This window comes from Lichenostomus cassidix, chromosome 24, assembly GCF_008360975.1.
Source record: "Lichenostomus cassidix isolate B80296 chromosome 24, HeHo_3.0, whole genome shotgun sequence".
Classification (NCBI taxonomy): domain Eukaryota; kingdom Metazoa; phylum Chordata; class Aves; order Passeriformes; family Meliphagidae; genus Lichenostomus; species Lichenostomus cassidix.
Window position 1 is genome coordinate 5618302 of NC_139504.1, and position 23895 is coordinate 5642196.

At 52.5% G+C, this 23895-nt stretch overlaps 3 protein-coding genes across 3 annotated transcripts; all 3 read left to right on the forward strand.

Moving 5' to 3' along the window:
• Positions 1-8: 8 nt before the first annotated feature.
• LOC146427567 (uncharacterized) lies at positions 9-1156 on the forward strand (the record flags this gene model as incomplete). Its single annotated transcript, XM_085081669.1, has 1 exon — positions 9-1156. A coding segment is annotated over exon 1 (1053 nt), but the record flags the coding sequence as incomplete, so codon positions are not given.
• Positions 1157-1162: 6 nt separating this feature from the next.
• Positions 1163-6725, forward strand: LOC146427568 (uncharacterized). The gene is made up of 5 exons (XM_085081670.1): positions 1163-3471; positions 3781-4017; positions 4451-4607; positions 4894-5023; positions 5569-6725. The coding sequence occupies exons 1-5, from the start codon at positions 1298-1300 to the stop codon at positions 5718-5720; spliced, it is 2850 nt and encodes a 949-aa protein (XP_084937796.1). The 5' UTR covers positions 1163-1297; the 3' UTR covers positions 5721-6725.
• Positions 6726-8091: 1366 nt separating this feature from the next.
• Positions 8092-16885, forward strand: ANKK1 (ankyrin repeat and kinase domain containing 1). The gene is made up of 8 exons (XM_085081715.1): positions 8092-8379; positions 10124-10418; positions 10759-10910; positions 11676-11725; positions 11801-11956; positions 12096-12214; positions 13153-13198; positions 13719-16885. Exons 1-8 carry the CDS (start codon positions 8198-8200, stop codon positions 15062-15064), a joined length of 2346 nt encoding a protein of 781 aa, XP_084937841.1. The 5' UTR covers positions 8092-8197; the 3' UTR covers positions 15065-16885.
• The last annotated feature ends 7010 nt before the right edge of the window (positions 16886-23895 follow it).

A 23895-nucleotide genomic window follows, 5' to 3' on the forward strand; every position in this document is an offset into this window, starting at 1 on the left:
CCTCGATGCAGCTGCCCAGAGCCTCAGCCCTGCCAGAGGTGACACCCTGACCCTGCTGCCCTCCTCCCCACACTTGTCCTTTGTGCTCAGGAGCGCTGATGGCATGATCTGCCTGCAGCCCATGCAGGATTCCTCTCTCCCCTCAGAATTCCCAAATGCCAGCGTTGGGGGGTTGATCTCCATCCAGCAAATCCTGGCAGCATCCAATTCCTCAGCGCTGGAGCTGGCAGAGCTGCAGCAGCTGAGTCCCTCCAGCGTGGTGCTGGTCAGGCCCGTGTTTGTGCTGCTGCCCAGTGACAGAGCAGCTCATTCCCAGCTGCTGCCATCTCCTCAGGGTGACACCAGGATGGCCCACCTGGCCACGAGTGTGGCCACAACCGGGAGCAGCCAGGGTAGCCCAGTGGGGACCAGGTCCTCTTATCGCCCTGGGAAGGCTGTGGGAGCTGAAACTGCTGTGGCCACTGTGTCCAGAGCACAGGCAGAGAGAGCAGGAGGGACTTCTGAGCCAGGGCCAGCTCATCCCAGTCCTACAGCCCTCAGGGGCTTGTCCCCAGCTGTCACCTCAGCCCCAGGTCATCTCCTGGAGCCACAGGTGAGCATGAGCCCCGCGGTGCCCGAGGAGATGGAGATCCCTGCTGCTCGTCCCCAGCAGGCCACGGGCTCTGCTCTGCTTCCCCTGCCAGTACAGCCTGTCCTGTCTGCAGTGCCACCAGAGCCTGTCCCTTCCCCAGTGCCAGCACAGCCTGTCCAGTCCCCAGTGCCAGCAGAGCCTGTCCCTTCCCCAGTGCCACCAGAGCCTGTCCTGTCCCCAGCGTCACCAGAGCCTGTCCTGTCCCCAGTGCCAGCACAGCCTGTCCTGTCCCCAGTGCCAGCACAGCCTGTCCTGTCCCCAGTGCCACCAGAGCCTGTCCTGTCCCCAGTGCCAGCAGAGCCTGTCCTGTCCCCAGTGCCACCAGAGCCTGTCCTGTCCCCAGTGCCACCAGAGCCTGTCCCATCCCCAGTGTCACCAGAGCCTGTCCTGTCCCCAGCGTCACCAGAGCCTGTCCTGTCCCCAGCGTCACCAGAGCCTGTCCTGTCCCCAGTGCCACCAGAGCCTGTCCCGTCCCCAGTGCCATCAGACCTTGTCCCCTTCCCAGTGCCAGTACAGCCTCTCCCCTCCCCAGTGCCAGCAGAGCCTGTCCCGTCCCCACTGCCACCAGAGACTGTCCTATCCCCAGTGCCACCACAGCCTGTCCCCTCCCCAGTGCCATCAGAGACTGTCCTGTCCTCAGTGTCACCAGAGCCTGTCCCCTTCCCGATGCCAGCACATGCTGTCCCCTCCCCAGTGCCATCAGAGCCTGTCCCTTCCCCAGTGCTACCAGAGACTGTGCTGCCCCCAGTGCCAGTACAGCCTGTCCCCTCCCTAGTGCCATCAGAGCCTGTCCCATCCCCAGTGCCACCAGAGCCTGTCCCGTCCCCAGTGCCAGCACAGCCTGTCCTGTCCCCAGTGTCACCAGAACCTGTCCCCTCCCCAGTGCCACCAGAGCTGGGTTCTGCTCAGAGCCCCCAGGCTTTGCCCAGAGCACTTTTCAGCACTGAAAGGCCACAGCCTCCATCCACAGCTCCTTTCCTGCCACCAGAGTCACCCCATGGCTTCCCAGGGGCTGCCCTGTCCCCAGGGGCTGTCCTGTCCCCAGAGCCTGCCCTGTCCCCAGGGACTGTCCTGTCCCCAGGGGCTGCCCTGTCCCCAGAGCCTGTCCTGTCCCCAGGGGCTGCCCTGTCCCCAGAGCCTGTCCTGTCCCCAGGGGCTGCAGGAAGTGTCCAGAACGGACAGAAGGGTTCACTGTCCACCCCCAGCGCTGCCCACACCCCGTGCCTGGGGGGTTTGACCCCCAAATCCCCACCCAGGCCATTCCCCAGCCCCAAACCCCTGCAGGCCACACCACAGAGGCTCCCAGGCACCGAGCTGCTGCTGTCACCAGCTGTCCCCAGCATGTCCCCAGTGCTCCCAGCTGGGAATGAGCACAGCGATCCCACAGTGCCTGCAGGAGTCCCTGCTCCTGCTCCAGCAGCTCAAACCCCCTTCCCTGCTGGAAAACCTGCTGTCACTCAGCGGTTGGGGTTGGAGTTCACCTCCAGTGCTCCTCAGCCCTTTGCAACCACAGAGAGACCACCAGCAGCACCAGCTCCCTTCTCCACAGAGCCCCAGAGGAAAACAACCATTTCTGGGGAAGTCCTGGCTGTGCTGAGCCACCCAGGGATGTCTGCTGGCTCTCCTGCACCTTCCCCAGCCCAGCCCAGCATGGGACAAAGCACTGAAAGCACAACCAGTGCAGGAAGAACAGGAGCAGGTGAATTCCTGGGAATGAGTGTGTCTCCATCGGCTGTGTTCCTCACAAGGACACCACCATCCCCCTCAGCAGCCCCTGGGAATGAGCTGATTTTCACTGCAGCCCAGCCATCAGTGTCCACAGGAGCTGTGACTGCCCTGGAGGGACATCCCAAACCCGCAGAGAGCTCCTCCCAGGCTGGGCCAGCAGGGACTCCTCTCTCTGCCACCAAGGGGCACAGAGCCACCACCCCACCGAACAGCACAGAGCTGCTCCACCTGCCAGGGTCAGCTCTGCACTCTGCCCCAAGCCTGCTGCTGAGCACATCAGGGACGATTTCCACAGCTCTGGGCAAGGCTGAGGGGGGAGAAAAAGGAGATGCAGCCACCAGGCAGCTACCCACCCAGGCACCTGGGGCTGCTGCACACCAGGCATCACCCAGGACACCTCTGGAGAAGGTGTCCCACCCTCTGGAGAAGGTGTCCCACCCTCTGGAAGTGTCCCACCCTGTGGAGAAGGTGTCCCACCCTCTGGAGAATGGATCCCACTCCCTGGAGGTGTCCTACCCTTTGGAGAAGGTGTCCCACCCTTTGGAGAAGGTATCACACCCTCCAGAGGAGGTGTCCCACTCTTTGGAGAAGGCATCCCACCCCTCAGAGGAGATATCCCACCCTCTGGAGGACATGTCCCACCATTTGGAGGTGTCCCACCCTCTGGAGGAGGTGTCCCACCCTTCAGAGAAGGCATCCCACCCTCTGGAAGTGTCCCACCCTCTGGAGGAGCATGCCATCGAGCAGGACATTGGTCACTCCAGCCCTGGCACTGCTGCTGCTTCCCCCACGACGGCAGCATCTCCTGTCTCTGCTAATTGGCTGGCTAATGAGGGCACTAATCAGCCGGCTGGCGGTGGCTCTGAGCTGCCCCCAGCCCCAGAGAGCCCCTCGCCCTCCCCGGGGGACGCCTGGCTGGACGCTGCGGGCACAGACTCGGCGCAGAGGCTGCTGCTGAGCACGGAGCAGGCAGAGCAGGAGGACACGACGAGGGAGGTGACAGACGGAGCAGCTGAAGGCTTGGGGACAGTGGTGACACTACAGCCTCGAGCCCTGGGAAGTGACTCGCACCACAGGAGAGGGCTGCACTCGGATGTCGCCGTGCTGGACGGGCAAGTACCACAGCTCCCTGCTCTGGCTGCTGCTGCTGCTGCCTCTGCAGCCTGGCTGGCTTTCATTTTTCCTCTTTTTTCCTTTTTTCCCCTTTTTTCTCCCATTTCTCCCTTTTCTTCCTTTTTCTCCCTTTTTTCTCCCATTTCTCCCTTTTTTCTCCCATTTCTCCCTTTTTTCTCCCTTTTCGCCCATTTCGCCCTTTTCGTCCTTTTCCCCCTTTTCACCCTATTCTCCCTTTTCTCCCTTTTCTTCCTTTTCCCCCTTTTTGCCCTATTCTCCCTTTTTTTTCCCTTTTTCCCTCTCCCCAGCCTTGCCACCGTGAGCGACTCCTGCGGCTCCGGGAACCACACGGTGCGGCTGAGCCTGAGCCCCACGGGGGACACATCCCCCGGGATTCCCGGATCAGATCCCTCCCAGGACACCTTCCTGGCGCTGCTGGCCCTGCAGAGCAACAGCAGCCAGGCTCTGCTGCACGTCCACTCGTGCTGTGTGACTCCCTCTGCCAGCCCCGGAGCTGAGGGTGCTCAGTGCTGCCTCTTCCACAGGTGGGAATGGGGAAAATCTCCTTCTGCGCAGGATTGATGGGAATAAAGCCATCCTGCTCCCCCCAGGGGTGCAGCATCCCCTTCCTGCTGGGAAGAGCAGGGCAGGGATGGCAGCCAGGCTTCTCCAGACCCCGTGGCTCCATCAGCATGTCCCCTGTGTGCTGGAGGCCTTGGGCACTGCAGGATTCCTTAGCTGGGGTTTGTAAAGCCACCGAGGTGTGACGTGTCACAGCAGGGCTTGATGGGGACACCGCAGCAAAAGCAGAAAGAGGGCAGGTACAGCAGGGAATGCTGGTGTTTTGGGGATTTTCCTGGATCTGGGATGTGGGTGCAGGGGTGTGGTGTGGGGTTTGTGCAGAGCTGTGCCAGCAGATCCTGCTGTCCCCAGGGAGAGCTGGGATGTGGAGTTGGTTTTGCCTTTCCTTCCTGCCAGGCTGCCCTCGGACTGCAGGCACATCCAGCTGCTGCACAGCAGTGCCTCCACAGCTGCCAGCTTCTCCATCCAGCTGTTCCAGATGCTGAACCACTCCGTGGCCTACCTGCACTGCAGGCTGAGGGTTTGCCTGCAGGGCCAGCCGGGATGTCAGCAGGTACCGAGGGTGGGGATGATCCCACAGCACCCACGAGGGGTTTGGTGCCTCCAGAGTCACCCCAGCAAGGTCACCCCATGGCCAACCAATCCCCTGCCAGGCTGGGAGAGGAGTTAGTGGGGTGGAATGGTGGCAAGAGTTGCTAATCCCTAAAAAAAAGGAAATTAGGGAATAAAGATTTACATCTGTGCTGGTCCAAGGATTGGCATGACAGAAAACACTGAGGACACCCAGGGCAGGAGGTTCTGCTCAGGACACTTGCAGGTGTTTTCCATGTCTTTCCCAGGACTGCTTGGAGAGCGTGGAGCCCCTGGCCCAGCCCAGTGACAGGACCAGCCATGGGAACCTGCACAGCCTGGTGTCCCTCGGGCCCATCTGGAGGATGAACAACAGGTTCCTGTATAAACCAGCAGAAGGTGGGGCTCTCCTGCTTTTATTTCTCAGTCTCTTGCAGCAGTTTTTGCCCAGCTTTTCCTGCTGCAGGGAAAACAGGACATTTTTAACAGCTTTCTTAATTAGATTATATCCCAACAACTCCTCGCCTTTGCTTTGGCCTTCCTAAATCCCAAACGTGGTGGTTGATCCATGTCATATTTAGCAGGAATTGAGCCAGGAGACAGCCAAATGCATCTTCTGAAGGAACTGAAGCTTTAGGAGGAGGAAAGGGGGGGAAAAGAGGCAGAATGTTCTCTATGTGTACAGAATTTCCCTGCCTGTTGTAGCATTTTGGTGCAGAATGAGGTTTGCCATAGGTCAGGAGTGTTCATAGGTGCAATGCAGCAGCTGGTTGGTGTTAATTAGATGTTTTTAGATTAGATGTAATTAGAAAACAGTGACACTGAACTGGTACAACATGATAGACTCCTTAAACCCCCCTGGCACCACCCCTAGCTCCTCGTGTTTTGATTATTTCCGCAAAGCACATTTCTCACTGCTCCATCCCTCCTCTCTCCGTGTCCAGGTGCTGCTCCTGCCATGCTGCTGCCCGTCCTGCTGGGCTCCCTCAGCGGCTGTGCTGTGCTGGGCAGTGCTGTCATGGGGCTGTGGCTGCACCAGCGGCACAGAGCCAAGCCCAGCCGGTATCCCCCCTTTGGAGAATTCCACGGGCTGTGATCTCAGAGCTCCCCAGAGAAGCAGCTGGACTTGCTTTGCTTCCGTAGAGCTTCTGCTGAGCCACAGAGCAGGAGATGCCAGCTCTGCCCCCAGCCTGCCTGCCCTGCCTCCTTTCCTTCTGCATCAGCACTCCAAAAACTGCAGGCTAGAGCAGGAATCCTGTAGTGCTGCAGCTGCCAGGGAGAGCAGAGCTGGGAGCCCAGCAGGGAGCAGGAACAGCAATGGGGAGCAGAGAGGAGACTGGGGGGCAGAGGAACAGCATAAAGCACTGTGGACTAGAGCCTCCCACCAGGGAGGAGTGGTAGGGAAAATGCTGGAATTGGGAGTGTGGACAGGACCCAGGAGCTCGAGGGATCTGTCCCCTTGGCTTTACAGCTTTTTCACATCTCCAAAGCAAAGTCCCTTCCTCCTTTCCCTCCAGCCCTGCTGCTGTTTTCTCCAACAAGCTCCCACTGCTGGTCAGAGAACTCCAGACTGGAATCTGCTGGAATGCACTGGGGAGAGGCATCCATAGGATGGGAATACAAACAGGGGACACATTGGGGTTTTGGGGTGGCTGTGGCAGCCAGGGTGGGGCTGTGGAGAGTCCCAGGAGGCTCCAATCCCAAATCCCTCTGTCCCAGGGGCACTAGGGCTGCTCCAATCCCACATCCCTCTGTCCCAGGGGCACTAGGGCTGCTCCAATCCCACACCCCTCTGTCCCAGGAGCACTAGGGCTGCTCCATCCTGTCCAGGAGCTGCTGGTGGAGAAGAGCAGAGCGAGGAGAGAGAAGGAGCTGCGAGGCAGCAGTGTGAAAGGGCAAGGAAAGGCAGCGTGGGGAGATGAGTGACCAGCAGGACTGCTCACCTCCTGCTGCTCCTGCCAGCAGAGCTGGAACATGCCCAGCTGCTTGCCCAGAAATGCACCTGCGAGGTCTGGGGAGGGAGAAAAGCAGTAGCTTTACATTCTGCAGCCACGGACTGCCCGTGTTCCCCCAGCGCCTGCCCTGCTCCTGAGCTCTGTAATAAAAGCTGAGCATTGCAGTGTTTGTCTCATCTGTCCCTGGGTGTGAGGGAATGGGGGAGCAGAGTGCTCCAAAACGGTGCTGACAGCTGGGAGTGGAGGCATCGCTCCTAGGGCGTGCCAGAGAATTGGCAACCAACAGCTTCTAATGGGGTTTTTTTCTCCTAAAAAGGCTGTGGAGTTTGCCTGGGTTTCTCTTCTCTCTTTCTTCTCTCTTTCTTCTCTCTTTCTTCTCTCTTTCTTCTCTCTTTCTTCTCTCTTTCTTCTCTCTTTCTTCTCTCTTTCTTCTCTCTTTCTTCTCTCTTTCTTCTCTCTTCTTTCTTCTCTCCTCTTTCTTCTCTATTCTCTTCCTCTCTTCTTTCCCCCTTCTCTTCCTTAGAAAAGCAGAAGCAACTGCCAGAGCACCTCGTGTCAGTGTAAAGAGAAGGAACTCACACTGAGCAGGCTTCCTCCAAGGATTTCTTCAAGATGCTGCTGCAGAACCCAAAATCCCAGGTCAAGGCTTGCTGGCAGTGAGACAATTACCCTGCAGCAGTGCTAATTATTATTTGTGTTGCAGCAGCACTGAGGAAATCAGCACAGCTCGTGTTTGACACTGAGTTACCTCCAGAGAGAGCTGAGGCATTAAAACACAAACGCACAAGACGCAGACCAAGTGTTTTTAAACTCTTTTTATCAGCTGAAGGTGTGTGTGCTGCTCCTGCTGCTCACACGGTGAGGGTTGAACTGCCCAGACCAGTCTTTGCTCCTCACACACCCTTTTCCAGGGATCTGACAGCAGGTTTTATTTTATTTTATCCCTGAGGGAACTGCTCTAGTTTACCACATTTCTGGTATTTCTGCTGAGGTATTTTCTCAGGCTCATGAACTCACGTGCTAATTCTGGTTTTTTGGGGTCTTTTTTTCCTCAGTTTTTCATCTTTCTGGAGTGCTTTCCACCTCTCCATCCAGCTACTTCTGGGTTGGTTTTTTTTTAATCTTCTTCCTGGAGTGTTTTCCACTCCTTCATCCATCTACTTCTGGGGTTGTTTTTTCCCCTCTGTCCTTTCTGGAGTGTTTTCTCCTGCATCCAGCTCTCACATACAATTCTGCCCAGCAGCCTGGCGGATTTCTCTCTTCCCTTCAAGCATCCCTCTGCCCCTCTTTCCCACCTCCCTTTCCCCCAGGTTGTGCCTCAGGTGAGCCATCCCATCATTCAAGGGCTGCTGCACCATTTCCCACCTGGAATTCCCTGAGGATTCACCCACCCAGCGCTGGCTGGGAGAGCTTTATGGAAAAGAGCCTCATTGCCAGGCTGGAATTCAGCCATGTGAGGACTGAGTACAGCAACACTGGGGATCCACCTCTTGGCAGCAGCTGACAGAGCTGCCCTGGGGTGAATCCCCACCTTCCCGGGCAGGGCAGGGCAGGGCAGGGCAGGGCAGGAGGAGCTCCTGGTCCCTCGGTGCCAGGCAGGAGGCAGCCGGGCAGTGCCATGGAGCGAGGCAGGCAGCTGGGCAGCCTCACCGTGTTCAACAAGGAGGATTTCGAGGATGACTGGGTGCGAGTGGCCAGCGGGGGCTTCGGCCACGTGTACCAGGTGAAGCACAGGAGGTGGAGGACGGTTTATGCCGTGAAGTGCTCGCCCTACCTGCTGCAGGACTCCAGCGCCGACAGGTGAGCCCTGCTCTCCTCTGCTCAGCACTGCAGCCTGTCTGTCCCGGCTGGGTGGGTTTGGGGCTAAAACTCTGGGGGAAAGAGCTTCTGCTGCCCGGGGAGTTGAGGGTTGGGTGTCCAGAGGGAGTGGGGAAAGGGTTTGGAGTTCTGCCTTGCCCTGTCTCATGTCTGGATGGGCAAAGAGACACGAGGAGCAGGGCTGAGACCTGGGGCTGAAGGTAGCACCTCAAACAGGGATGAAAGCAGCTTTTCCCTGGACATTGGGGCTGATGTTTGTCTATCTGGCAAACTAATCACCAAAATCACCAGGTTTAAAGGTGAGGGGCAGGGAATTTCCAGCTGGTTTTGCTGCCCTGCTCCTGTAGCCTCCAGACATCTCTTTCCTCTCCATGGTGTACCTGCAGCTCCTCTGGCTTCTTGCTCTGTCTGTCACCTGCAGAGACTCCTCTGGTGCCCACCTTGGGGTTGGCCAGGTAATCACAGCCCCTGCTGATAGCAGCACAATGCAGAGCTGCTGGACAAACGGCTGAGTTGATGGAGTTATTTACTTCAAAATTTTATTCAGTTCAGTTTGGAAGGATCCTGGCTAAAAATCTCTCTCTCACGATTTCTTCTTGTTGACAACAACTGAGCTCAGGCTGAGCAATGACTGTCCTCAGTTTGTTCTACAGATATTACATTTGTATTTTGTTCTTATTTGGGGGAGGAACAAAGAGAGTAAATCAGTTTTACTTCTGTATCTTACCAACTGTAGTCAAACGCCTGAGATTCCCTAACCCACAGGCAGGTCTCACTGTGGGCAGCCTGCTAGAGGAAGCTTGGCAGAAGATTTTGGTTGGCTGAACCATTTCAGATCAATGAATGGCCTGGCCTAATTGCTGACAGCTCAGCCCCGTTCCCAGGGTGTGCTTTTTAAAGGCACTGCTGCCACTTTGCTGCTCTGCTGCTCCCGGAGCGCTCCAGGCTCCCCAGACTCGTTCAGCAGGTCGGGAAAGGTGAGAGTTTGGAGAAACAGGTCTGCCAGAGCTGGCAGCGAGGAGTGTCTGGATCTCGCTGGGAGCAGAGTCACTGTGCCCAGGGACACAGGCTGCAGGCACAGGTGGAGCTGCAGGGATGGCCATGGAGCTCCTGGCATCATCCTGCCGGGGAAACGCTGGGAATTCCATGGGATCACAGGGTGTTTGGGGTGGGAGGAGCTCAGAGCTCATCCCTGCCACCCCTGCCATGCCCAGGGACACCTTCTGCCATCCCAGGCTGCTCCAGCCTGGCCTTGGACACTGCCAGGGATCCACAGCTTCTCCAGGAATCCCATCCCAGCCCTCCCCACCCTCCCAGGAAGGATTCCTCCCCAACATCCCATGTAACCCTCTGGCAGTTTGAAGCCATTTCACCTCAGTGGGGGCAGCACAGGCTCTCTGCTCACTGCAGGTCTGCTAAGGACTGAAATAAGTGGAAGATTTTCATCTCTTTCCCTGTGGTGGCTGATTGTGCCCAAATAAACCTTCAGCTGATTTTGAGGAGCCATAACCCCTTGTGAGTCAGATTTTAGTCTACAAAAAAATCACCACGTGGCAGCATTATCATCAGTTCAAGGGGGAAATTGGGATGAATCTTCTTGGGGTGAGCAGTGCTCAGAAAAGCTGGATATCACTGAGTTACTACACACTTACTGAGCCTGTGAATCAACTGATAAAATTTCCAGCTTCCACTACATTTTTCACTTTTTATTGTCATTATTTTCCAGGACCAGCATGAACTGCCTGATGGAGGAGGCAAGCAAGATGGAGAAAATCAAATTCCAGCACATTGTCACCATCTACGGGGTGTGCAACAGCCCTCTGGGGATCGTGATGGAATACATGGCCAGGGGCTCCCTGGAGAGAATCCTTCCCACCCACAGAATGTCCTGGCAGCTGAAATTCCGGGTGATCCACGAGATGGGCTTGGCCATGAATTTCCTGCACAGCATGAATCCTCCTCTGCTGCACCTGGATCTGAAACCAGGGAATGTCCTCCTGGATGGCAATATGCACGTCAAGGTATGGCCTTAGTGCTGGGTTTGTTATTCCTCAGACAAGAGAGAAGTTATTTTTGCCAAACGAGCCCAGAATCCCAGTCAGTCAGGTTCTCCAGGAACACCCCATGAAATTCTGACCTGTGGGGATTTTAAGGAGCAGCTGGTGGAAAAATTATATGGTGTTCTGAAGATCCTGCAGGGAAATCTGGGAAATTAAGGCTCCAGCTGGACTCGGTGGCTGCAGGTTGTCAGGGTTTTATCAAGTTCCTCCTCCTGCTCCCAAAGGATGGGGGGACCTCCAGGTGGCAGGAGGAGGGGTGATTTGGAGCATTTTGGGGCATTTTCCTCGTTTCTGCTTGCAGATCTCCGACTTTGGGCTGTCCAGGTGGATGGAGCAATCCAGCAGGATGCAGTACATCGAGAGCTCAGCCCTGAGGGGCACTCTGAGCTACATCCCCCCCGAAATGTTCCTGCAGAACAGCAAACCCCCCGGCATCAAATACGACGTGTACAGGTGAGGGATGTCCCAGGGCTGCTGCTGGTCCTGGAAAAAATGAAAATAAAAAGTGAAAAATATAGTGGAAGCAAGAAATTTTATCAGTTGATTCACAGGTTTAGTAAGTGTGTAGTTAATTTAGTGATAGCCAGACTCTCACAGAGAAAGGAGGGTTGGAGCTCTGCCTTGTTTTATTGTTTAAATTCTGGCTTTTTTCCTTCGTGTAATGTGGGTGCCCCACAGTCATTTTGGGTTTGAAACAACCCCAATATCGGCTTATCTGCTTCAGTGTTCAGCTTCATGTGGGTCAGGAACAGGTGGGGCAGAGATTTCAATGTGGCTTTTTTCCTTCTGGGCACAGAGCTTTGCTGCACATTTCCAGGAGCTCCATGTCTGTGTCCAGAAATTCCTCAACTCCTTGGCCTCCAAGACAAGGAGCAAAGGGGAATCTGCATGGCCACAGGAACTAGCAGTTCCAAGGGCTCCAAACCCCAAAGTGAATAAAGGGGGAAAAAGGCAGTGACAGGCTGATTTTCACAGGAAGGGCTCCAAGTCACTCATTCACTGCACAGAGCCTTTGGGGTGCGATGGCCTCACTCTGAAGGGAGATGTGTGAGGCAGAATCCTAGTCTGATCCTTTTGGCCTGGAGGATGAAATCCTTCTGGTCTGGGAAATGAAATCCTTCCCTCCCAAACAACTTCCTGATTTTCCCATTTCTCAAGAAGGCAGAAGCAGTAAGTGCATTTTATGTCCAATTGCTCACTGTCTCTCCTCTCCCACAGTTTCGGCATCGTCATCTGGGAGGTCCTGATGCAGAAGAAACCTTATGCAGGTAAACAGGATCTCTGGAATGTTTATTCCAGCTGTTTTCCCAGGGAAATCCCCAGCATGTGCTGCTGTTTTCCAGGGGCCAACATGATGGCCATCATCGTGAAGGTGGCAGCAGGGAAGAGACCAGGGCTGGAGCTCGTCAGGGACGACTGGCCCGGCGAGTGTCACCAGATGGTGGACCTGATGAAGAGGTGTTGGGACCAAGACCCCAAGCAAAGGCCGAGCTTTGCAGGTGGGGTTGGGGTGTGGATGAGCCAAGGAGCAGCCCCAGTAGGGGATGAGTTTGTGTGATGAGTTTTCCCAAGGTTTAACTGCCCTTTTGCTGTCACACATCCCTTCATCCCTTTTCCCTGACGGCTCTGCCCTGGCAGATATCCCTGTGGAGACAGACGTGCTGCTGGCGCTGATCCAGAGCCTGGTGCTGGACCCGGAGAACGAGCGCCTGGTCAGGAAGATGTCCCACAAACCAGCCATCTCCAGGAGCCAGCAGGTGAGGAGAACCCCCTGCACCTCTCAGGGAGTTCCACCGAGTCCTCTCCCTGTGCTCACCACATCCTGAGTCCTCTTTGCCCTCCCAAAGGTGCAGCTCAGCAGCTTTGCAGTTTGTCTGCATGGATTGCACCTCTGTAATTCATTTATGGGGAGAAGACACCTGCAAATTAATTAACAAATGCACTAAATTATAAGTAGTCCAAGAAGAAAACCTTTTTCTGGACCTGCTCAGGTGAAAGTGGGTTTATCATGTTGGCCTCAGTCAGTGAAAGAAATGCAAAAGGAATTCAAGCAAACACAGAATCACAGGGGTTCTGCTCATGGCACAGACCTGAGGGTGTTCCAGTTTGAGCAGCTCTCACAGAAATGAAACAAAATTATAGTTTTAAAGCCCTGTGTTTCTCTGGCTGAGGAAAAAATCAGGCTTCTGGATAGTCACAATGTAATCCCAGCTACTGGAGTGTGATTGTGCCTAGAAAACAGGGAGAAATAGGAGTTGGGAACTATTGGTATTTAGAGGGTTTTGCCAAGCTGTGCAAGAAAAGAGAGGCTTGATGAGGTGGGGGCTTGGGGGTCACTAAACAACAAAGGAAATAATTTTGGGATGCTGCCATGGGCTCGTGAGGCAGTCAGGAAGCAGAATATGTGTGTGTTTGGGAGCAAATGAGCAAGAGGAGGAAAAGCTCATGGATATCCAGGGATCATCTTCAGGCTCCCCCATTCCTGTCGTGTCATGATTTGCTCAGCTGAGTTTTGGGTTAACTCAGCTGAGCTTTGAGTTTTGGATAAACTTAGCTGAGTTTAGGATTGGCTAAAAAACTCTCAAATGAGGACACAAAACTGCAGAGCAGCAGCAAAGAATTTTGTGCAAACATTACAGGATGCAAGTAAACACTTTGCCTTATGGCTTTTTCTTTTCCCCTTTCTGAAAACGAGAGTGACAAAGAGGAGTTCCCCTTCCCCCGAGACACCAGGAGTGGGGGTAAGTAGGGAACTGGCTTCATAATTAAAAATTAAAGAAGGGGAAGCTACAGAAGTAGTCTGGTTTTTTGCAGAAGGATGTGGCTCATGAGGTTTTCCATGTGGGTGGTGTTTTAGGTTAAGGAAAATGAACTATACCTAATATATAATAAATAATTTATATAATTAATTTATTAATTTATTTATTTATTTTTCATCTCATTTTTATATAAAATTTTTATATAATTTATTTCTTATCTTTTAAAAATATTTTAATTTTATTTATTTGTTTTTATATATTTACTATTTATGTATATGTATATATATAAATAATAACTGAATACATATATTTATTTCTATATATATAAAAGGAAATAGGTACTGTGGGGGAGAGGCCAAATGTCCCAGTGCATGTCTGGCCTTATTTTATGCCCCTTATCCCTCAAATGACATTATTTCATTTAGAAACAGAAGAGTCACTCCCTTCTCAGGTGTTTTCCACTCGGTCTCACTCTTTTCCCCGTTTTGTGTCCCTACTGCAGCCAAGGACCCCGCGGAGGTGGCTGTCCCTGATCCCCGCGGGGATCCCGCTGTCCCCGCGGAGCTGCCGCCCGAGGAGCTGCGCCGGCTGCACGAGAACGGCCTGAGCCTGCTGCACCTCTGCGTGCTGCAGGCCAACGCGGCCAAGGTGCGCTTCCTGCTGAGCTGCAGGGCCGGCGTGAACAGCCGGGCCGGCTGCGGCTGCACCCCGCTGCTGCTGGCCGTGCAGCGCCGACTCCCTGACATCTGCGCGCTGCTCATCGAGCACGGCGCCGACGTGGACGCCGCCGACGAGGACGGCTGGACGCCGCTGCACTTCGCCGCCCAGCACGGCGACGACCGGGCCGTCCGGCTGCTGCTGGACCACCAGGCCCGCGTGGACGCGCAGGAGCACGACGGGTGGACGCCGCTGCACCTGGCGGCGCAGAACGACTTCGAGAACGTGGCGCGGGTGCTGCTGTCCCGCCAGGCCGACTGCAACACGCAGGAGGTGGACGGCAAGACCGCCCTGCACGTGGCGGCCTGCTTCGGCCACGTGGGGCTGGTCAAGCTGCTGGCCAGCCAAGGGGCCGACCTGGAGAGGAAGCAGAAGAACCTCAGGACGCCGCTGCACGTGGCCGTGGAGAGGGGCAAGTTCAGGGTGGTGCACTACCTGCTGAAGAACGGCGTCTCGGTCAACAGCCTGGACCAGAACCACTACAGCGCCCTGCACCTGGCCGTGGTGAGGGGCAAATACCTCATCTGCGAGAAGCTCATCAAGCACGGCGCCAACGTGGAGCTGAGGACGGACAAGGGCTGGACCCCGCTGCACCTGGCCTCCTTCAAGGGGCACCTGGAGATCATCCGGCTGCTGAAGGGCAGCCACGCCCGGCTGGACGCCAAGGGCGGCATGGACTGGACACCGCTTCACCTGGCCACGCGCTACGGGGACGAGCCGGTGGTCAGCGAGCTGCTGCGCTGCGGCGCCGACCCCAACACGGCCGAGAGGGCACTCTGGGCCCCCCTGCACTTCGCCGTGCTCAGGGGATCCTTCCTGAGCGTCATCAACCTCCTGGAGTGCCAGGCCGACGTCAACGCCAGCAACAAGGTGGGCTGGACGCCGCTGCACCTGGCCGTGCTCAAGGGCAACATGGCCATCATCAAGACCCTGCTCAAGGCCGGCGCTCGGCTGGACCTGCAGGACATCACGGGCTGCACGGCCCTGCAGCTGGCCGTGAGGCACCAGAGGGACAACATCATCACCCTGCTGCAGGGCAAGGAGGCCTCGGGGAGCAGAGCTGGGAACAGGACTCTGAACGATGGGAAGATCCCGCGGCCCAGGCTCATCCCAGGAAGGACAGATCTGTAAATTCATCAGCTCTGGAGTTTGCAGCTTGAGCTTTCCCACGTCGGGTGTGATGCCTCAAAGCACCTTGTCCTGTCACCTGCTGATTACAGGAAAATATTTCCCCGTTTTAAATGGAAACATAAACACTAAAAGAGGAAAAGAAAATGAAGTTATATGATGACAAGTTCTCTTCCAAGCTCGCAGAACATTTTGGCTTGGTGGTACTTTAGGCAGTGCTTCCCCATTTAATCCTTCCTGTGCAGGGATTTCTGCAGCCCCTGTTCACACAGGCAGTGCTGAAGCTGTGCACAGCACATACACGTGTCTTCCGCAGCTTTTATTGCTTTTATTCCATGTTTTCCTACAGAGAAAATTGGTGAAAAGTGGCCCTGGCACAGGTGGGAATTGAATCGTGAGATTCTCACCTGCTGCTGGCACAGCAATGTGTCAGATTTTCTGACATCTCCTTTCTGTAACAAGAACTGAATAAAACAAGGAAGGAAGGAAAAAAATCACTGGCAGAGAGTGTTGAAATGGATTTGAATATGGAACGGAATATTTGAATATTTGGAATGGAATTGAAGGGAAAAGAAATTCCAGAATCATCACACACGAGATCTGGCTGCTTGCAGGTCAAGGTGGGAAATAATTCCTGTTTTCCTTCAGGAAGATGTTGCAGAGCTGAGAAAAACACCATCTCGGTGGCTGTGACTGCTGGGTGACAGGGAGCAGCACTTGTGTGCAGCTCTGACAATCCTGCTGTGACTCCAGAGCGTTCCCAACGTGCCTGGTGGGATGATGACTTGTCATGGCCTTCAGCTGGAGAGGCTGAAATAGAAACAAACAGCCCCAGCTCTGCAGGGGAGATGTTGCTGGCTGGTAACAGGAGATTAAATGGGTTAAAATGATGGGTTAAAAAGCCCAGCCTCTACTAATTTCATTTTTTTATTAAGTTGAATTCCCCAGTTTTTATGATGCTTTGACACCAAAGCATCTTTAGATATCATTTATTATCAATTAATTGAACTACAATGATTCATTTTTAACATTTGCCATCAGTGAAGTGAGGAGCTGGGCAGGTTATGATGTGAAATGTTGGTGACATTTTGGGTTGCAGGGAGTGTAAAAAACGGACTTTTTTTCTTGCAACCACCAGGAAAAAAAAAAAGCTTGATGTATTCAGAAATTCCTCAAGAATTGAAAAAGGGAAACAGCAGGAAAATACTTGTTTATGATGCAGATTTTCAAAGGGCTGGAGAAGGAAAGGGAATGCTCAGAGCTGTGATTGAAGTGAAGGATCTGTGCAGCCAATGAAATAATATGGAGTGAATTTTCCATCCTCAGCTTTCTTCCTTCCCTTCCCCAGCTATGTGGGGCATTAAAAGCTTGGCATTTCCCTGATTTACCTGCTTTTGATGTTCCATAAATTTATTCCAAGGGGGAAAGGCCTGGCTGGAAGGAGTTCTTGGGCTGCTCAGCCCTTGCTGTGCAGCTCCTTCCCTCAGCTCCAGCTCTATTGATTCAGCAAATGTCTCCCCTGCTCGGTGTCATTTGAAATATTTACCCAGGAAAAAAAGAAATCCAATTGCCACATAATTCAGCAGCTCCTTTCTGTCCCCGCTCGGGCAGAAAAACAAAACTCAGCTCCTATGTCATCCAATGTTCTCCACAAGAGCTTAATTAAATTTATAATGAAAATAACAGGGGATTAAGAAGACACGAGGGAAATACATTGCTCTTGCAGAGCATTCCAGAGGTGATAGAAGCAATTTGCAGAGAAAATTACCTGTTTGCTGCTCAGTTTCTATAGAAATTAAATGAGTCTTTACAAACTCTGGAAAAGTGCATTCCAGCCTCCGCTTTGTGACTGTGCAACTTGCAGCTTATTTCTAAAATTATTCGTAGATCTCCATCCCCCCCACACCTTTTTTTCCCCCCTTTTTCAACTCCATTTCAGTCTTTTGTCCCTGCTGATAAATCTGCTGCTGATTATCTCATGTTCTTTACCCGAGAGCTGCCGAGGTTCTCAGCTCCTGGCAGGGGATGGGAGCAGCAGCAGGGCTGAACTCTCCTAAACAGCTCATTTCGATTTAAAAAGATGGAAAATTTGACCTTTATGCCTCCAAAAATCATGTTTTCAAGGTGCCCAAAGCTGCAGAGTGGTGTTCTTGATTTTCTGTGGAATGACTCTGGAGTGCTGCCCTGAACATCTCTCTAACATAGCAGTTCCAAGCATCCTGAACTACAGGAATATTTTCAAATCAATTACTCTTCAAAACCCTCAGAGAATCCCAGGATGGTTTGGGTTGTTCCCTTGGTTAAGGTGGAAAACTGGAGGGGAGGAATTGCAAATCCCTCAAAGCTTATCTTGTATTCCCCAATCCCTGGTGACTCCCTGTGCTCTGGAAATCCTGGGATGCCATTTGGGTTTTCCATCAGTTCCATCCAGGACACCCATGGGGAAATAAATGGGATTTTTGAGACGCAGGGCGTGACTTTTAAGCCACAGTTTGTTCTCCACCAAGAGCACATGAATAAACTCAGAGTAAATAAATCAACAGAGCCAGGGAAGGCGTGAGGGGTGAAAGCTGGGCTGGCATTGATTTCCTGAGTGCTCTCTTAGCATCTGACTGAAATACAAATTTTCTGATGTAAAATTTGCTTGGAGGGGAGATGCTTGTCGGGATCAAAACGTGGACATTTCAGTGAGAAGTGTAGCTCTTCTGTGGGGGAATGTGCACAGGGAAATGTCTGGGAATGAAGTCAGTTCAATCCACGTTTTGCATTGCTCCTGCTTCCCAGAGACTGTGATTTGTTTGTTTGGCAGTGCTGCAATTATGCAGATACGGGATTAAATTAAAATTAAAATAATGCTGCGTTTTAGAGGAAAGGAGATCTGAATAAATACAGCTTCTGGGGGGAGAAAAAAAAAAAAAAAACAACCTTATTTTTAGCAGAAATGCTTGTTTTTTTCCATAGCCCCTTAGGTGTAGAAAATCAAGATGTTTCTGACAGCAATGATGTGGATGTAGGAGGGAGCGATTTTAATGTAAGAAGAAATAGTGAATTTCTTTTTTTTTTTTCTTGCAAGGAGGTGGTTGTAGCTCTGTGCTGTGTCAGTGTGAGCAGAGCCTGGAGAGCTCAGCTCCATCCTGCTCCTTCCCAGCCCTTCCCTCACTCCAGAGAGGCTTTCCCTTGGAAACAAAACCCCAAAATCATCTCCCCATCAGGGCACACAGGTGTGAGCTCCACTTCCATTAGAATAATGGGAAAATTCCCTGGCTGGGAATCAAGGAGCACTTGCTGTTTGCTCCTAGCAGGAATCTCCTCCCCAGCAAGTTTAACATCTTTTGATCAGCTGCTGCTCTCCTCTCTCCAGGCTCAGAGCACGGCAGGAAACTCTTCTCTTGTGCAATTTGCTGCTGGCCTCCTTCTCTTCTTCGGGAAAAAAAATGAAAAAAACCCACAAAGCCAAGGCCAAAAGTGGTTGTTTTTAAAGCCTGAGGTTCTTGGCAGTGAGAGGTGGAGTTGAGCTCTGTGGGGACAGTTTGGGGAGGAGATCTCACCGGTCAGAGTCCCATTTGGGAAATTCGGGGCTCCTCACACCCTCTGTGGCTTTGGGGAAAATGTTCTGTACGCAGGCAAAGCCCAGGAAAAGAGATTTATTTCCCTCCTGTAAGAACAACAGGGCAGCTGAGAGGTTCAGAGCCATAAATCTGCTGCCCTGGGTCTGGGGGGTGATGGAATTGTGGTGATTCTAAATGAGTCTAAAGAGCTCTTTTTGAGGCAAGAATTGGTGCTATCAGCAGCAGTGAGCTGGGAGGAACAGCAAACCATCCCTGGAACACATTGCTCTGAGTTTCCCTTAAAAACAACAAAAATCAGTTACAGAGATCACCTCCAAATCAGCCAAGAGAAAACCCAGAGAACACAACTGAATTCCCCATCCTGGAGGGAATTACTTCTGAATGATAGTAAGTAAATATTATGTATTTTAAATAAATAATGATATATAAAAAATAATAATATATAAAAATAATAATATATAAAAATATTTCAGTTTTTATATAATAATCTATAAAATAAAATTTTAAATAAAGAATAAATATTAATTATTTTATTTTTTTAAAAAATAATATATATTTTCTAACCTGTCTTGCTGGTTAGCAAATACCCCATTAAAGATTCCATCTGGAACAATTCCAGGGAGGAGCATCAGGCCAGGGTCAGCAATCAGGAGGTGCACTAATTAGCTGCAGCAAAGGCTAAAACAAGCCTTTGTTTGCTGCTCTGCTGCAAGGCCATTGCTTTAGAAATAAAAGAGGAACATTATGGACACGGAGAAAATTCAGCTCTGACAGGAATTGAGGTTTGGGGCATTTCTGGCCTCATTCCACTCACTCTCAGTGCTCTCTGTGATGAGCAGTGTTCTCATCACCAGCACCATTTTATTGCTATTCTTCAGGCAAACTTTTAATATCTCCTCCAAGCAGGGAGGAAAAAAAAACCTCACGAGGAGCTCAGGGAATTAATTTTCTCGCCTTGGAAAAGACCAATCTGCCCAAAAGGTTTTGCTGAGGCTGCCCTGCCTTTATTTGGTTGAAGTCTTTGTTTTGCTGCCCGGCAGGATTTCTCCCAGGAGAGCTGAGTGGGGCTGTTTGCTGCCCAGAGTGTTGATCCTTTTGGCTGAGCACAGTCAGGTTGTGCTCCAGGGAATGCTGGAAAATGCCAGAGGACATCAGCCCGCTCAGACATTCAAAAGGAGCAGGGAAAAATCAACAAACAGCAGGGAAGGAAGAGGAAAAAAACCAGAGAAAAGGTGGAATTCTTCTGAAATCTGGTGAGACTCCTGGAAAAATGGTGCTTTTGGGGTCATTTTGGGAGGCTGGGAGAAGATCCTGGGGCTTCCTGCTGCATCTCCTTGGCCCCATGGAATAATCCATGCTGGGAAAAGCCTCCAAAATCATATTTTCCCACCATTTTTTTCACCCAGCCAGGACAGCAAGGAAACCCAGACTCTGGAATTCACCTGGACAACCTGGGCCAGGGTTTGGCCTCACTGTCTTTGTAGGCAGAGGGGGGAAAAATTCAAATTATGCCTAAAATATCAGCATGGATTTGGGAATTCTGGAGACTTGGAGAGCTGGAGGATGAGCCTTGCTGCAAAACCAGCTTTTTGCCATCAAGTTAAACCTGCCAGTGAGCTCGTGCAGCTCCTCCTCCCCAAATCCACTTCTGCCTTCCCCTGCAGCACCAGGATGTGCTGGATGAGCCCCCTGGATTGTCACCCACAGGGTGACAGCTTTTCCTCCAGGCTTTGGGGTTTCAATGCCTTTTCCCAGCCCTGTCAGGCTGCCTGGGTGAAGAAGAGCATCTCAGTCAGTCTACTCACAGAAAACTTCCTTTTGCTTTTCTTTTTTTTTTTTAATATAAATTAAGGAGGTAGAATTTACTGTGATTCTCCCTGGTATCTCTGAATCACATTCCATCCCCTACTATTTCACTGTCTGGAATCTTCCCCAGCGATTCTGGCCTCAGCTTTGAAGTGATTTAGGGCTTGTTTATCACAAAGGCAATCAGCCATTTTCCCTCCCAGACACCCTGGAACTGAATATTCCCTTTGATAGAGAGCTCAGACACAAAGGCACAGCTAAACAGGTTACCAGCACTAGCTGAGGCCTGCTGAATCACTGCCTCCATCAGCTGTGCTCCCAGCAAGCCCCAGGTAGGCCTTTCAGTGTAAACACGATGAAGGAATGTGACCTGCAGCACCTGCCACCAGCTGGGGACATGTAAACTCGGTTACTGCAGCACGGGGAATTGCCAGCCTCGAGAATTCACCCACAAATCTGCATCCCCGAGGTGCATGGGGTGTGGCTTTGGCAGGCAGGCTGCTGCAGGAGTGCAGTCCCTGCTGGACTGGCACTGAGGGCACAGCAGGCCAGCTGGGTGCTCAGGGCACTGAGGAGCTAAAATCTCTCTCTGGTGTCTGTGTTCTCAGCCAGACCCACTTTGGGGGATCATTCTGAGGCTCATTCCCGTTTCATTCTGGGTCAAACCATCCTATTCTGTGTCACCAAAATCTCTCTCTGCTGTCTCTGCTCTCAGCCAGCCCACACTGCAGGTTTGGGGTTTTATTCTGAGTCTCATTCCCGTTTCCCTCTGGGTCAAACCTTTCCATTCTGTGTCACCAATGTCCCTCCAGGTGTCTCTGCTCTCAGCCAGCCCACATTGTGTATTCAGGGAATTCTGGTGTCCATTCCCATTTCATTCTGGGTCAAACCTTTCCATTCTGTGTCACCAAAAATCTCTCCAGGTGTCTCTGCTCTCAGGCAGCCCCTCTTTGGGGCTTATGGGTTTATTCTGGGGCCCATTCCTGTTTCATTCTGGGTCAAACCATCCCATTCTGTGTCACCAATGTCCCTCAGGTGTCTCTGCTCTCAGCCAGCCCACACTGCAGGTTTAGGGTTTTATTCTGGGGCTCATTCCTGTTTCTCTCTGGGTCAAACCTTTCCATTCCGTGTCACCAAAATCTCTCCAGGTGACTCTGTGCTCAGCCAGCCCACACTGTGTATTCAGGGAATTCTGGGGTCCATTTCCATTCCATTCTGGGTCAAACCCTCCCCATTCTGTGTCACCAAAATCTCCCCCTGCTGTCTCTGCTCTCAGCCAGCCCACGCTGGGGTTTGGGGGATTATCCTGGGGCTCATTCCCATTTCATTCTGGGGCAAACCTCCCATGGTGTGTCATTATCCCAGCGATTCCCTGGCAGGGAACACAGCCCACGGCCCAGAGGGAGGCAGAGGCAGCAGTTCAGCTCTTTAATAGCACACAGTCATCACCATTTCGTGTCCCAGAGTCGTCTCATGCCGTGGGTTTGATCCATGGGCACAGCAGGGTGGGTTTGCCTCACTCCCCAAACCCAGCTCAGCACATCCCTGTGCCCCCCAGAGCTCAGTCACTCATGCCAAATCCCTTGCAGGACCCACAGCAGCTGCTTTGCCATCCTGCTGGGGGATTTTTTCCTGGAAAACATGAAGAATTCTGCCAGATCCAAGTCACTTTTGGCTGGAGCTGTCCCAGGGGGAGGGAGGTGCTCAGAGAGAGATGTACATATTTGTTTAGACTGGCACTGACTGCCCATTTCTTCACACACACGAGCTCCCAGCTCATAACCTGTCTTGTTCAATCAGATTTGCAGCTCCTGGGTTTCCCTCTGCAGCTCTGTACATTTTCCAGCTGGTGATTTGACAGAGCTCTCTGAACTCACACTCAGAGCTGCCCAGAGATCCTCTGGGTTGCTGTTAGCACTTGGAGACAAGATTACATTTCTGCCTAATGTCACTTGGAGCTTTTCTTGCTTTTTTTCACACGGCCTGAATAAAAAAAAAAATCAGCTCTGTGGCTGCAATATTAAATAAATATTAACGATGGTTGTTATGAAACATTTGATGTGTGACAAAGGCTGAGGTTATGACCTGATTTTCTCCCCGGTGGTGTTTGCAGCCCTTTACATCTGCCCTGCACTCAGCTCAGAAGGGTTTATGGAGTAGATGAGAAGCAGAAACAGCCATGAGGACACTTGAATTCTGCTGATTTTTTCCCCCAGTGTGCAGCTTTAAAAGCCCCCACTACCAGCCATGGGATGAAGGATGTGGGTAGTGTGTGGCTCCTCTGTCCAGGCTGCCCTGAGGTCACAGGCACAGCTTGCTGTGGCTCCCTGGCAGGCTGTGGTCAGGAATTGGTCACCTTTAATACCCTTAGGACATTCCTGTCTCGAGTCCCCCAGGCTCAGGGGAGGAGGTGATGCAGCTTCTGTCCCCAGGACAGGCTGTGGCTCTGTCCCAAAGGGGCTCAGGGCTGCCCTTCCAGCCCAGCTCTGCCCTGGGCTGTGGGGTGTGACAGCAGCTGGTCCTGCAGAGCCAGCAGCCCAGGGACACTGTGGCCACCAAACCCTGGGCAGGCAGGAGGCACAACCTGTCCCCTGTCAGCCAGGGAGGCTGATTTAGCCCTTCTGTTCTGAGCTCAGAGCTTCCCCAGGGAAGGCACAGCAGCTGAACCCCCACCCCCTGCATTTTCACCCATTTTCTGCGCTTTCCTGCCTGTTCTGCTGCCCCACAACCCACTGTGTCACCCTGCTCTGTGTCACCACCTTGGCCAGGCCAGGAAAAATGACTTTTCACTGAGAACAAGAACAAAGCTGAGCTGTTCCCCTCCTTCCCCAGCCTGGCATCCCATCCTGGGGGTGCTGAGCCCTCGCAGGGCTGCAGCTGATTGCATGTTGATTACATTTAGCTCAACTCTGTGCCTAAACTGTGCTCCTTGTTTCATTAGCTCTCTGCTTTCTCCCGGGCCCAGCATGGCAGCTTGGTAAGCTACAGTTTTCCTCTCCTTTAAAAGGGTTTTTGCTTGGCTTCTCAAGTCTCTGTAAAGGCATTTCTAGGTCTGTTAATTATTCATGACGCGTTAATTATGTTTAGTCCACCGTGCTCGCTCTTTCTTTGCTGGGGAAAGTTGTTATTTGCCAGTCAAAAGCTCTTTATGAAGCAGCCAGGCTGGTATCGTCAGAAAGACTTGGGGGAGCAGTTGGAATTATTAAAAGGAGCTTTGATTAAAGACGGGGAGTTAATTTAACGAGAGTAACTGGTTTTGTCTTTTTGGGTTTTTTTTTTTCTGGGTGTGCAGAACAAAGCCCAGGCAGGGATGTGTCAGGTCTGGCCTGGAGGAGCAGGACTCACCCAGCTGCCCCAGGAGATGGCAAATCATCCTTTTTATCTCTTCTGGGTGCTGGGAATGGGTTTTGTCCACAGGCTCAGAAATAAAATTTGGCTGTAAGGGTGAAGCTGAGAGGA

What these genes read in the sequence shown, in the direction of transcription:
- ANKK1 (XM_085081715.1), top strand. Translation starts at nt 8,198, where the DNA reads ATGGAGCGAGGCAGGCAGCTGGGCAGCCTCACCGTGTTCAACAAGGAG. An exon ending in GCAAAGGCCGAGCTTTGCAG is followed by an intron (nt 11,957 to 12,095) that starts GTGGGGTTGGGG and finishes CTGCCCTGGCAG; the next exon opens with ATATCCCTGTGGAGACAGAC. An exon ending in CCATCTCCAGGAGCCAGCAG is followed by an intron (nt 12,215 to 13,152) that starts GTGAGGAGAACC and finishes TCTGAAAACGAG; the next exon opens with AGTGACAAAGAGGAGTTCCC.
- LOC146427568 (XM_085081670.1), top strand. Translation starts at nt 1,298, where the DNA reads ATGCCAGCACATGCTGTCCCCTCCCCAGTGCCATCAGAGCCTGTCCCT. An exon ending in GCCAGCCGGGATGTCAGCAG is followed by an intron (nt 4,608 to 4,893) that starts GTACCGAGGGTG and finishes TGTCTTTCCCAG; the next exon opens with GACTGCTTGGAGAGCGTGGA. An exon ending in CCTGTATAAACCAGCAGAAG is followed by an intron (nt 5,024 to 5,568) that starts GTGGGGCTCTCC and finishes CTCCGTGTCCAG; the next exon opens with GTGCTGCTCCTGCCATGCTG.